The following is a 14,328-nucleotide window of genomic DNA, read 5'->3' as shown; positions in this document are numbered from 1 at the left end:
CATCTTATGCAACCCACATCCATCTCTAAACACTTGCACTTGTTTTCCTCCAATGCCAAGAATGGCATCAGTCCAGTCATTAGAAAACAAAGCAGTTGGGTCCATTTCTTCCTTCACCTTCATAAATTTGGGCAAGTCCAAAGTCTTGTTTGCAACTCCTTGGAACAAAAAACCTCCAGACTTCCCCCAATGGAGTGTCCCTCCATGCTTTTCCACAACCATTTGCTCTATCTCTTCATAAACATCCGTGTTCCACTTGGTTCCTCCCACTGCTCCTTTCTCAAATACTCAAGCTCGAACGTAAAAACATCTTCAGAATGTCCCAGATAAGCTTCTGACTTCTTCACGGAGCGCATGGAGATGCCGTCTTGAAACTCAAGCTCACAGAGGGCTTGTGGATTTAGGTCTCGGACTTTCTTTACGTCCAGAATTGCATGTTTTGCATTCTTGAGAGGCACGTAGATTTCTACGTCGAAGCCTTTTACACCATCTGCTCGACGATCCCATGAACATACGGATTCGTTCTTGTCCAAAATCTGATGGCGTGTGCATAGTTTGGGATTGGGTTCTTGTTTGTGAAAGTAATCTTGACATCCTCCTGTGGCCTGCATTCTGTTATTCCATCCTATCACTGGATATTTGACGAATCCTTGGCTTTCACTATTTAAGAACCCTGCACATGTCGATACTCTCGCGGTCATTATTTGTCCGGTCAGATTGCATAACAGCTTTGTGTCTTGTGTTGATTCAATTGTATTAACTGCAACATTGAAATTGGAAAACCAGTTAAAAATTAGCCCTCAAAACCAAAAACAAAAACTGGAAAAGGGGCTGAATTCGAATGATTCTATTTTATGTGATTTTTCCATTGTTTGAAGAGAATAGAGAATATGTGAGGACACTCCTTCATTAGGAGAGGAAAAGTTTAATTTAAGAAAGAAAATGTGGATGAAGTAAAAAGTAATTGGATGAATAAATTGGGAAGTTAGTTTAAGAGTGTCAAAATGTAAATGTAGAAATTAAAAGAGAAAGTCAACTAATCATATGCACAAAACAATTTAAGTAAAAAGAACATATTTTATTGAAAGCAATTTAATTTCATTTGTGATCACGATCAAAAATATTATATAAGGGCATATATAAGATGGAAAGCTTAAATGCTAATAGTCCAATTAAGAACTAGCTCACACCATCTTAGGTGTGAAACATGGAGTTCGAAAACATTAAAATTGATAGAAATATAATGACATTATATTATGGAGTTAATGGCATACAAGAACATTCAAATGAATTACGATAGTATTTTAAAAGTAGAATCTCCAACAATTTTGCTTGAGGAAGAACGAATAGGAAAAAGAACAAATTATTTGATCAAAATCCATAAGAGAAGAACCATGAACAACAACAAAATAATGGACTGTCTAAAATAAGGGTTGGGGTTTGTTGGTTGGTCCTTTTGTTGGTTTCAGCTCAATTCAACTATTAGATTTCACATAAAACTATGAGAGACAAATAAATAATGGACGATAATAAATAGGGATTATGGTTTATTGGCTGGTACTTTTGTTGATTGCAACTCAATTCAACTATCAAATCCCATCAACAACCATGAGTGATAAAGAAATAGTGGACAAACAAAATTAGGAGATGTGATTTGTTGGTTGCTACTTTTGTTGGTTTCATCTCAATTCAACAATCAATTCTCATAAACAACTACGAGCAACAAAGAAATAACAAACAATAAAAAATAGGGGTTGTGGTTAGTTGGTCAGTATTTTTGTTGATTTCAACTTAATTCAACTATTGAATCCCATAAACAACCATGAGCAACAAATAAATAGCAAACAGTCAAACATAAGGATTGTGGTTTGTTGGTTGGTATTTTTGTTGGTTTCAACTCAGTTCAACTATCAAATCTCATAGACAACCATGAGCAACAAGGAAATAGCGAACATTAGAAATTAGGGGTTGTCTAGTTGGTTGGTACTTTTGTCGATTTCAGCTCAATTCAACTATCAAATCTCATAAACAACCATGAGCAATAAAGAAATAGAAAACAATCAAGCATAGGGGTTGTAATTTGTTCGTTGGTATTTTAGTTGGTTTCAAATCAGTTCAACTATCAAATCCCATATACAACCATGAGCAACAAAGATATAGTGGACAATTAAAGAAAAAAAGGAGTTATGGTATGTTGGTTGATACTTTTGTTGACTTCTGCTCAATTCAACTTTCAAATCCCATAGACAATCATGAGCAACAAAGAAATAGTGGACAATTAAAAAATAGGAGTTCTGGTCTGTTGGCTAATACTTTTGTTGACTTCTGCTCAATTCAACTATCAAATCTCATAGACAACCACGAGCAGCAAAGAAATAGCAAACAATCAAACATAAGAATTATGGTTTGTTGGTTGCCTACTTTTGTTGGTTTCAGCTCAATTTAACTATAAGATTTCATAGACAACAATGAATAACAAAAAAAAAATGAGAAATGCTTTGCTAATTGATATTTTTGTTGGTTTCAACTTGACTCAACTAAATTAGATCCTAGAGACAGCTTAAATCCGTAAACACCATCAAAACTTTTATTCATTCATTCATATCTTAGATTAAAATAGACTCCTTTCATTCATTTAATCTATTAAATCTATAGTTGGTTGGTTGTTTAAGCTATGGATTGACAAAACTATGGATGAGAGACTACCTATTGTGTTAGTTGTTTAAGCTAAAGAAGTAAAAAGAAAAAATAGATTAGAAGTTACGTGTGGCTCCATGATCCGAATTATGGATTAAGATGACAACACCTGAGTGAGAACCTGCGGTATTGTAAATTTTGTTACAAGAACCAGAAATCATAGAATTGAAGCAAGCCAAAAAGTAATCTATTTCATTTGAAAACCCAACATATAGAAGTTCATGAGATTCCAAGAGTCACAAAAAACCTCTTGAGAATCGAAGTCCAACAGTCACATTTGTTCATTACATAATAAAATCTAAAAACTACGAAATTTTCAAAAAAACTGTATGAAATTTTATCCTAACATCAACTAGACATAACTTTCTACTCGGGACTCGAAATTACGAGTCGTTGATCTCATTGGAAAGGTCTCCAAGAGTTGTAGACACAAATTTGAATGTGCTCTTTCACCGCTTTCAAGGGCTAAAAATTCCCTTAAGACCTTCAAAAATGCAAATTACTAACATATAGACAAACTAAAGTAAAACAAATATAATTCAAATTTTCTTCTGATCATTACTTCCCCCTTGGAAAGCAATGGGCCCCATTGCATCAACACTTTGAATGAGATAAGGAAGACGTTCTTGAAGCTGCTCTTTGGTAAACCACTTTCCTTGTTGAGCAATCTGCCCTGCTCGAACGACTTTGTACAAGTAAATCTGCTGCTGTTTGAGTGTTTTCACCATGGTGTCCACAATTTGATCGCATTGGAATGGGGTAGCTACATTTGGATTCAATTATGTAGTGGAGATTGTTTCTGCCACATCTGCAACATCTAATAGTGGAGGAAAATATGGCTTCAAGAGTTCCACATTGAAGACTGGATGAAGACCCAGAAATGGAGGTAAATTAAGCTCAAAAGCATTATCACCAACTTGTTTGATGATGGTGTATGACCCATAACGCAGAGGATGAAGCTTCCTATTGGCACCCTGCAATCGTTCCTTCTGAATATGCAACCACACCTTGTCCCCGACTTGAAAATTATGAGGAGTACGATGCTCATCATGTCTCTCCTTATACTTCTTATTGGTGTGTTGCAAAATTTCATGAACTTGTTGTTGTAGATGATGAATTCTATCGATGAATTGGGCTGCCTTATCTTCCTCCTTACCAACATGTGGAACTAGATCAGGTTGAATGAGTGGTATGGAAACGTCCATGGGTGCAAGTGGCTGATAACCAAGGCAAACCTCAAATGGGCTGTGGCCAGTTGAACTGTGAATTGCCCTGTTGTAGCTATGTTGAACATATGGAAGACTTTCATCCCATGTGCGGGGATGTTTTGAATGGTACATTCGTAGGATGTGTATGATCATCTGATTCACTACCTCTATTTGGCCATCTGTTTGAGGGTGGAAAGCAGTAGACTTTGTCAATTTTGTGTCCATCTTTTCCCATAGTGTAGACCAGAACTTACTAAGAAACCTGTTGTCTCTATCCAAGATAATGGTATTCGGCAGACCAAAATGGACCCAAATGTATTCAAAGAATAACTTTGCAGTGTCCTCTGCAGAAATGGTTTTTTTACATGCCACTATTACTGCCATTTTTGAGAACCTATCTACCACAACATACACACAATCATGGCCTCTTTTGGTGGTAGGAAGACCAGACATAAAGTCCATAGAAACTGAGTGCCAAGGTTTTTCAGGAATAGGAAGTGGTGAGTACAACCCAAGTTTACGATTGGCAGGCTTAACAATAGCACATGCGGTACAGGCTTGAATATATGAAATAACATCATTCCGTAATTTTGGCCAATAGAAATACTTATGGAGTATAGCAGTAGTCTTACCTATACCAAAGTGACCAACAACATTACTATAGTGAGCTTCCCATATCAAATTTTTGCGTTATGCATTGGGCACACAGATTTGGTCAAGGTGACAAAGCATTCCATCCTGCAAATAGAAATCATTCACTTGTTGTCCCTTCTCTAATTGATTATAAACATCTACAAATTCAACATCGTTCTCATACAAGCAAGCCCAGGCTTCAATTTGATGACCACATGAGTTCAAAACCATACTTATGGCTGCAATTGGAGGCCCGCTCAAACAATCTGCTGCTTTGTTAGTACTTCCCTTCTTGTGGCGAATATTGAGGTGAAATTATTGAAGATATGCTGACCATCGTTTATGTCGATCATTCTGCAACTTCCCTTGTGTTTGCAAAAATTAAAGGGGTTTGTGATCTGTGTGGATGACAGTCTCCTTACCCAGAATGTAATGTTTCCACTGCTTACAGGCTTGAACAATAGCATACAATTCCTTGTCGTAAGTAGCATATTGACGCACTGTATCATAAAAGGTTTGACTGTGATATGCAACTGGATGACCATGCTGGATGAGGACTGCCCCTAGAGCATATTCTGATGCATCTGTTTGTATTTCAAATGACTGTTGTAGGTCAGGAAGAGATAAAACTGGTGCAGAACATAACCTTCGTTTTAGCCCCTAGAATGCTTCTGTAATGCCCCGCCACCGCTGCCTCCACTGAAACTGGCTCAAAGACTCTAACCCCTCCACTAATGCGGTCGTTAAGACCTCTCAAGAAATGCTGTACGAGCATAGTCTCATCGTTGCCAATCCCGACATACTGTTTCAGCTCATAGAATCTATGCTCGAACTGGTCAACTGACATACCAAACTGCCGCAATGCATAGAACTCATCTGCCCGAGTCTGTCTCCACTGCGGTGAGAGAAACCGTGCTCTGAATCTCTCAAAGAAAATCTCCCAAGAAATAGTGTTGATACTCAGACCAATTTTCTCCTCCTCTAACTTCCACCATATAGAAGCAAAATCATCGAGGCGCATGATCGCACATCTCGCTCGGGTGTTGCTACTATATGGGAACATAGCAAAACACCTATCCAAACTAATCAACCAAGTCTCTGCCTCGAGACCTGTGCCTCGACCATCGAAGAAAGGAGGGTTGGTCCTCAAAAGATCCTTGATGTGACTCGAGGGAGCTGAATCATGGCCGACTGGAACCTCTCTCCTCCTAGGAGACCTCTCTCTCTCTCTCTCCTCTGAAACATGCTGATGCGACTCCCCAACCTGAGCATGGATGGGCTGCTCACCTTCAGGCCTGGGGCCTAGCCTAGCTAGAACTTCCTGAAACATCAGCCTCAGCTCTTCCCTTTCGGGAACCTGCTCTTCTACATGCGGTAATTCCTGATGCACTGACTGATCCTGCTCCACACTCACATGAGCGGGTGGTGGTGAAGGACTATGGCGGTCTGAACCTCGGCCCCGTCCCCCACCTCTACCTCTATTGCGGCCACCAACACGGCCAACTCCCTTAGCTTTCCTAACCATGACCAAAACTGCAAAAGAGAAAACGGTTCAGATCAATGACAAGGATAAGGCAAGGGAAATCCAAACACTAAGATCTACACACAAGGCCAAGCTGAATGGGCTCACTACAATCCCAGAGTACCCAGTGTTGAAACATGGGCTCTGATACCAAATGTAATGCCCCGCCAGGAACCCTAAAGGATAGCAACACAACAAGGCAACTAAAAGGAGCAATAATTTTTTTTTAAAGATTAATTGAATTAATCATAACTTTGCACAATAAATAACATAAGCGGAAGACTATCATTTACGTCCTAAAGGGTTACCAACGAAGATTACTTCTAATTAAAACTACATCACAATATTAATCCAATTATCCATCTAAATAGGGAAAGTCAATAACGATTAAATAACTCAAATTCATAAATTGATCTCCAAAGGATAGGTTTAAAGAATTACAACATATATACTTCCAATGATTCATTTATACATAATAAGAAAGATAATTGAAACAACATATATCCCATGAACTTAAATTACAACATTCCATAAATTACATGGCTTCCATAGAACAATAAAGTACGAAGGTTACAAGTTGCTGATACAATGACCACACGGGCCTCAAAAGTACAATATCAAAACATGAGTTGCTACACGAAGCAAGAACCAAGATACACCGGTGAAGCCAATCCTCACATGAAGGTAGGAATCAAGATATCTGATGGGAAGTGGCACTACCACCCGACCATGTGATCCCATAATGGAACCACCCCACCGTGCTAGGAGATAGTAGAAGACCCTCAAGCAGGAAAGAAAAGTACAACAGTACACATGACTCCGCAGTACACAAGTGACTCAACTCACAAAACACTAGCGACCCTAAAGAGAGAGTGTCATCACATGGCTTAAGACGGTTACCCTAGGTAGGTCTCCATAGGTCCCGGCCCCCATCTTGGGTTATCCTGGTAACCTCTCCCAAACTCCCGACTCCATCTAAGCATCATGCGGACCCTACCATCCTTTTGTGAGGACAAGGTGGTAGGTTTGCCATTCCAGGCCTTCCCAAACACCTTGAGCCTATACAAGCACTCAACCGTGTGCGGGGTACGTTATCTTAATTAAATTAATAACTACCCACCCCCTAATCAATTTATTAGGTTATCACTTAATAGTTGACTTTCGAGGGGTTATCCTGCCATCCACTTCGGGTGCGGCCCCCGCCCGAAAGCCACTCTCTCTACTAGGACCCTAACTGGATATGACTATCTATGAGAACTCTATGGTGGGGCTGACAACCATAAATAATCCAGACATAACACAGGTGAAGGACTCATAGTCACAAACCTAGGGTTGACCATTAGGGACATAACACATAATGGCTCACATCCTCAAGGTTTAAACATCGACACCTGACCAAGGGGTAAACATCAACGACATAATGACCATCTTAACCATAATGCAAGGACATTTAAACAACTAGACTGCAAATATTGAAACACAAGATCCTACACAAGCAATCTTTCTTTAAATAGTCAACAGCATAAAATGCTCGCAATAAGGATTTCTGGAAATAAAGACATCGCATCTATTTAACATAAAGAAATGATGAAGTCACATGTCTAAAAAGATTGAATTGGAACCACATTTACAATTTTAAACCCCCAACCAGTTGATGGTGATAAAATTACAATTTACTCAAATCGACTATAACCAAGTCAACATTTAAATCAAATTAAACAAATATATATAAGCTAATATAAAGAAATTCCAATATAACACCTATTCGTCGAATACAATCATCATAAGATTATATTACAATACTTGGATAACGAACATTAATATTAAATTTAACCCAATTTCTCCTTTATTCCAAACGTTAATACTAACCTCCATATCATTTTATTTATTTTCAAAATGCAAGGCAAATAATTCTAATCACTAAATCGAAGAATTGTTAATTAACCTTAATATCATTATAATCTAACAATTAACTTAATATTATTATTTAATATTAAATAATAACATATTATTATTCTTGTTTAAATAACAATATATTATTATTTAATATTAAAAAAGATAACTTTATTGATTATATTTTAACAGCTAGCAATATTATATTATATTTTTTTTTAAACTAAAAAAAAAAAAAAAAAAAAATCATGAACAAATCACGTGGGGCCCAAAGCTCCCATGGCAGCAAGTGCTGCTATCCCCAAGTATGAGGAAGCAGCGCTTGCTGCATCCTCAGACTTGGGGAAAGCAGCGCTGCTGCTAACCCCAAGCTGAGGGAAGGTAGCGTTAGCTGCAGGGAGAGGGGGTGCGTGGGCTGGGTTGAGCCCAGCTCCCCGCCACCGCCCCCAATCCCAAACTATAATTTTTTTTTTTGGTTTTAATAAATTTAAATTCTATTTTTTTTATAAAAACGTCTGAGACAAAAGGATAAAACAAACAGAAATAAGAGATGAAAATCTCTGTAAAAAAAACAAATAACAAATAATTTCCCCAGCCAATAACCTCCCTTTTTTTTAAAAACATTTAAACAGATAGATAAATTATAAAAATCACTGGTAATAACAATTTGCCAGCAATAAACATCTGAGACAAAACAGAGGCAAGAAAACTTCACCCAAATCAGCCCAGTTCATTCTTAAAATTAAATTACGTGGGAATAAGCTTAATCTCTAATCCCCAATTGGTTTTTCTTTGCTCCAAACAAGCATGGACAAGAGAAATTAACTCATAATCATTATTTTTAAACTGAAAATTACCAGGAAGAACTATTTTATAAATGCTTGGCAAAATTTTGCCAGCATAACACTACTAAAACCCAAAAACAATATTTCCAATTACAAACAGCAAAAGCCATGAATTTCTTGCACAAGCAAAAATGAAGAGCATAATTAAATTATGAAACTACTTGGAGAGAGTTTGAGTTTGAATTTTGATAACAAATTTGATAGAATTCTTCTTCAACAATCCCATGGCAAGCAAAGACTCAACACCCAAAACTCATAAACCAAGCTTTAAACAATAAACAGAGAATTGGAAGAAAGCAAGGATTTTTGTTAAAAATAAACAAGGATTCAACCAACCTCTAGAGTTCCCAAGAAGGAGTTGTATGCTTCAGCAGAATTCCCAGCTAGTTCAAGACCCAAATCCACCTTTCAAGAAACTTTTCCAGAATTTCTTTTTCTCCTCCAAACAAGCATATCTTCTCCAAAAATCTTCTCCAAGGTAAAATAGTAAAACAATCTTTTAACCTAATTTTCTAGGTTGCAATATTTTTCTATTTAAAACCATTAAAATAAAACAATTGACTTTTTTTTCTTTTTCATATTCCTCTAAAATAAATGAGAATTCCTTTTTTTTTGAAAATTACATTTCTCATATATAGCAATTAAATCAACTTTTCAACTAAAAAGGAAAACAATGAGTTAGCTTTATTTGTATATATTAAAAGCAATTAACTCTATTTATTCTACTTCTTCCGTTGGATTTAAACATGATTACTTTTCCAAAATAAACAACTATAGGTTAAAATCTAATAAACTAATCAATTAAGCTTGGTTCAAGACATAAAGGCATAATAAAGAATAAATCGCTTAAACCAACAAAGAATGACAACTTAAACTTTAAATAAATAACCGAACCACTATGGCATGCAAATCGAGGAAAAGCAAGAAAACTCAAAATTCGAACAAAAGGGATGGACGATCGACTGACGACACTCACAAGAATAGACTGAGGTAAGGACTAGGGTCAACAGCTATCTCCTCCACTCCCATCGGACATATAAAGCACGCTCAGACCTGTGAAGCCAGGTGGAGACGATACCCCATACCTACCCGGTACTTGTACCTGCAATATCCTGCATCATCGAATCACACATGCATGCATATAAATATAGAATACATGGCACGCACACCAATGAAGGAGAATCGCGACGTTCCCTGTCTCATCGAAATGAGTGAAGGAAAATCGTCCCCTTGCATCCAATACAATAGCAAACATGCAACATATATGACACATCGCCTAGATAAAGTAAGATGTCAGTACAAAGCAATAATCCATGAAATACTAGAAATCACCAATACTGAAATACTGAAAATAACTCATGCATCTAATATCCAGATAAACAGGAAATAATATCAAATACGTCTGCAAAATGTCGAGCAATAAAGTGTCAACTGAATAGTAAACTGCAACATGAAATCAGTCTAATAAGTCCGATCAAGAAGGGGTACTACAGCTTCTCGTTAAGAACTTGTCCATTTAAACTTTGCTTGTGTCCCCCCCCTCAATGACTGATTTAGAGGCCAAGAAAGATGGGAAAATCCCAACACAAATCTGCGAATAAAAGTTTGCCAACCCGAGGAAAATTCGTAATTCTGTGAGATTTCTAGGAGACGGCCAATCCTTAATCACCTGTATCTTCTCTAGATCAACATGGACACCCTCACTGTCAATAACATATCCTAAGTATCTGATACTCTGCATACCAAAGGAGCACTTTTCTTTGTTTGTATAAAGCCCATGTTCTTGTAAGGTTGAGAGAATTTTTTCTACATGTTGCAAATGTTCCTCCCAAGTTTTGCTAAAGATGAGCATGTCATCCAGATATACCACCATGAAGGAATCAGTGAATGGTCTAAGTATATCATTCATCATTCTCATGAATGTCGCCGGGGCATTAGTTAGACCAAAAGGCATCACTAGCCATTCAAACAATCCCTCTTTAGATTTGAACTCTGTCTTCCACACATCTGCTGATTCAATTGGTACTTGATGGTACCCCAATTTCAAATCAATTTTGGTAAAGAATCGGGCCCCTCTAAGCTGATCCAAGAGGTCATCTATCTGGGGAAGTGGATACCTATTTTTGACTGAAATTTTATTCAAGGTCCTATAGTCAATACAAAGTGTCCAGGTTCCATCCTTTTTCTTTGCTAGAACAATGGGGCTGCCACAGGGTGATGCACTTGGATGAATATGTCCCTTCTTAATCAATTCTTGTATTTGCCTCTTAATCTCATTATTCTCTAATACTGACCTACGGTAGACTGGTTCATTAGGTAATGGAGTTCCTGGTATCAAATCAATAGTATGTCTCACTTGGCAGTGTGTAGGTACCCCAGTTGGTAACTTAAACAGATTGTCATATTTCATCAAAATTTGATCCATTGATTTTTTCTGCAGTGTTGTGGTGTTTGTGATGGTGTGGGAATTATAAACATTTCCTTTCTTCTTCAGAACGAATCATCAATAAAATGAATGTTCCCATTTTTGGCAACTAACCTCTTACATTGCTTGGCACTAATCAAAGAGGTAGTGTATGCAGGGCTTACCTCTGGTATTCGGTATTTCTGTTCACGTAATCTGATGGTCACGCTGCGAGGCCTGGACTCATAAACACCATGTCGCTGGTACATATATGGTTGTCCCAACAAAACATCACAAACATCTAAGGGAGCCACATCACAAATTACCTCATCTTTGAAAGGCTTTATGGAGTATGAAAGGCGACACTGTTGGTGCACTTGGATATCTCTTCCTTGACTAACCCAACCCATTGAATAGGGTTGCAGGTGGGTTGTTGTTTTCAGATTCAGTCTCTTCACAGTCTCTGCTGATATTAGGTTCTTTTGACTTCCACTATCAACAATAAAGTGCAGGGCTTTTCCTCCGACCCACATTTGTGAATGGAACAATCTCTCCTCATCCTCCCGGGGCAATATCCTTGTAGTAGCTATCATGGCATATGGATCAGCCTCAATGACCTATTCACGATTTCCTTTTGTGCATGTTTCTACCACCTTAGATTTTGCCTTGTCTTCATGCGTCTCCATCATTAAGCTTTTGATGGTTCTGCAATCTTTTGTATTATGTGAGGGACTCTTATGGAATTCACACCACATATCGTTTTCTTGTGTCTTCTTCATACTCTATGTCTTTTTTGTGGGTGAATTGGGAGAGGGTTCCTTAGAGGTTTGTTTCCATGTAGTTTTTCCACCTTCACTCTTCCATCTATTGTTTGTGAAATTATCTCTCCTTCCTTTTTGTTTGAATTTCTCCTCAATTTTGGTAGCAAATTTATATGCACTAGGTAAAGTCTCTATGTTCAGGAATTCCATTTCGGTTTGGATGTACCTGTGGAGTCCACTCTGATATTTCAAAACTCGGTGCTTCTCATAATCTTTGATGCCAAGCTTTGATGTTAAGGCATGAAACATATTAGTATATTCCTGAACAGTTTGGTCCTTCTTCTGTCGAAGCAATTGCCACTGCATATATTTCTCTTCATATGTATCAATAGGAAAATATTCTTCCTTTATGTGCTCCATGAATTCTCCCCATGTGGGTTTTTGATAAAAAATAAAAGTGCTGCCATTTTCTGCTGCCCTGGATGCTAACTTTGCTTCCCATGAATCTTTCACATGGTTTTCAGCTTTGAGGAGAGCGAAAGTTATCTTCTCTTCATCTGAGAACTGATTGACAAAGAAATATCTTTCCAGTTTTGAAACCCAATCATCAACATCATCTGCATCAATCTTTCCTTGGAATGTGGGTATATCGAAATTCACTTGCACCTTGAATGGCGTATTCCCTGTGAATGGTGGGTTTGCTTGTGAGCCACGACTTTCCAACATTTGCTTGAACTGCTCCATCATTTCTTCATGTTGTTTTGCTAGTGCATCTTTAACTAATGTTTTAATGTCATCGTCTATTTGCAACTTAGCCATCTGTGATCATGTGCGTCTCAAAGGAAGGTAGTCTGAAAGATTCCTTGTTTCCAAGCCCAATCTTTGATATGTTGATCATGTGTGATATGAAATACAGGAGCGAACTTGCTCTGATACCACTGATCCAAATTATGGATTTAGATGACAACACCTGAGTGAGAACCTGCGGTATTGTAAATTATGTTACAAGAACCAGAAATCATAGAATTGAAGCAAGCCAAAAAGTAATCTATTTCATTCGAAAACCCAACATATAGAAGTTCATGAGATTCCAAGAGTCACAAAAAACCTCTTGAGAATCGAAGTCCAATAGTCACATTTGTTCATTACATAATAAAATCTAAAAACTACAAAATTTTCAAAAAAAACTATATGAAATTTTATCCTAACTTCAACTAGACATAACTTCTGCTCGAGACTCGAAATTATGAGCCGTTGATCTCATTGGAAAGGTCTCCAAGAGTTGTAGACACAAATTTGAACAAGCATACTTTAGCTATGCTTTTTCGCTGCTTTCAAGGGCTAAAAATGCCCTTAAGACCTTCAAAAATGCAAATTACTAACATATAGACAAACTAAAGTAAAAAAAAATATAATTCAAATTTTCTTCTGATCACTCCAGTGTCATCAGTGTCTGCCAAAGTAGTTGGCTAGCCTAGCTGCTCCATTTTGTTCACTCCATCTCCACCGACATCCACACCCACCCGATCAATTCTCCCCCAAATGACCATCCCATGAGCAGGATACCATGTAACATCCCCAAATTCATACCTTTTCAAAAAATCCACAATCTTGTCCTCCATCCCAACATCTTTTATCCAAACTGTAAGACACAAACCTTTTGAACATGGGCTCCAAACCAAATGTAATCTCTGAGATGGCGCCCAATACACCCAGAGATAATCTCACACCATTGAAACACTCATCTCCCTGAGCAACACTTACAAGCTTGAAATAGCCTAGTGTAGGAGTAGTAGGAACAACAATGGTGAGAGCTCTAACATAATCATGGAGAGCACTCCCCTTACCCAAAATCCCACTTCCATGAGCTCTAGTGCTCAACACCCCTGTTGTAGAAATGCCATCCCAGTAAGTCATAGGTGGCAGAGCAAGGCCTTCCTTAGCAGCTGCATCAATCACATCTCTCATCATTACTCCTGCTACCACTGTGATTGCCATTGCACTTTTATTCACCTAGATTTTTAAGTCATAATTGGTTGTGCTTATTATCAATCCTTCCTTATCAAGGCAAACAAGTTTGCTTAGACTGTGAGAAAACCAACTTACAACTCTGATCTTTTTCCCCATTTTGACAGCAAATCTGACTGCTTCAAAAAGGTTTAGTTCTATCTTGGGAAAGAATGCTCTCCCTGCTTTGCAACTGCTCAAATCATCCCAAATCTTTTGATAGTTGAATATTTCACAGCTTCCTCCATTGCATCCCATAGATGGTGGTGGTACACATGCTAAACTAATGTTGCATAGCAGAATGGCCACAAGAATTGTGACTGTTCCATTCTAGTCGAGAGCACTGATTATACTATAG

At 37.8% G+C, this 14,328-nt stretch overlaps 1 protein-coding gene across 1 annotated transcript; it reads right to left on the bottom strand.

Annotated features, from left to right (window-relative positions):
* Window positions 1-227: 227 nt before the first annotated feature.
* On the bottom strand, window positions 228-13,961 carry LOC131859041 (probable L-gulonolactone oxidase 1). The gene is made up of 2 exons (XM_059212553.1): window positions 13,643-13,961; window positions 228-760 (listed from the first exon to the last, which is right to left on the bottom strand). Exons 1-2 carry the CDS (start codon window positions 13,959-13,961, stop codon window positions 228-230), a joined length of 852 nt encoding a protein of 283 aa, XP_059068536.1.
* Between the last annotated feature and the right edge of the window lie 367 nt (window positions 13,962-14,328).

Source organism: Cryptomeria japonica, chromosome 10, assembly GCF_030272615.1.
Source record: "Cryptomeria japonica chromosome 10, Sugi_1.0, whole genome shotgun sequence".
Classification (NCBI taxonomy): domain Eukaryota; kingdom Viridiplantae; phylum Streptophyta; class Pinopsida; order Cupressales; family Cupressaceae; genus Cryptomeria; species Cryptomeria japonica.
The sequence above is the reverse complement of the archived record's forward strand: the minus strand, read 5'-3'. Positions and strand labels throughout refer to the sequence as shown.

What these genes read in the sequence shown, in the direction of transcription:
- LOC131859041 (XM_059212553.1), bottom strand. Translation starts at nt 13,961, where the DNA reads ATGGCAATCACAGTGGTAGCAGGAGTAATGATGAGAGATGTGATTGAT. An exon ending in CATCTCAGAGATTACATTTG is followed by an intron (nt 761 to 13,642) that starts GTTTGGAGCCCA and finishes TCAATGTTGCAG; the next exon opens with TTAATACAATTGAATCAACA.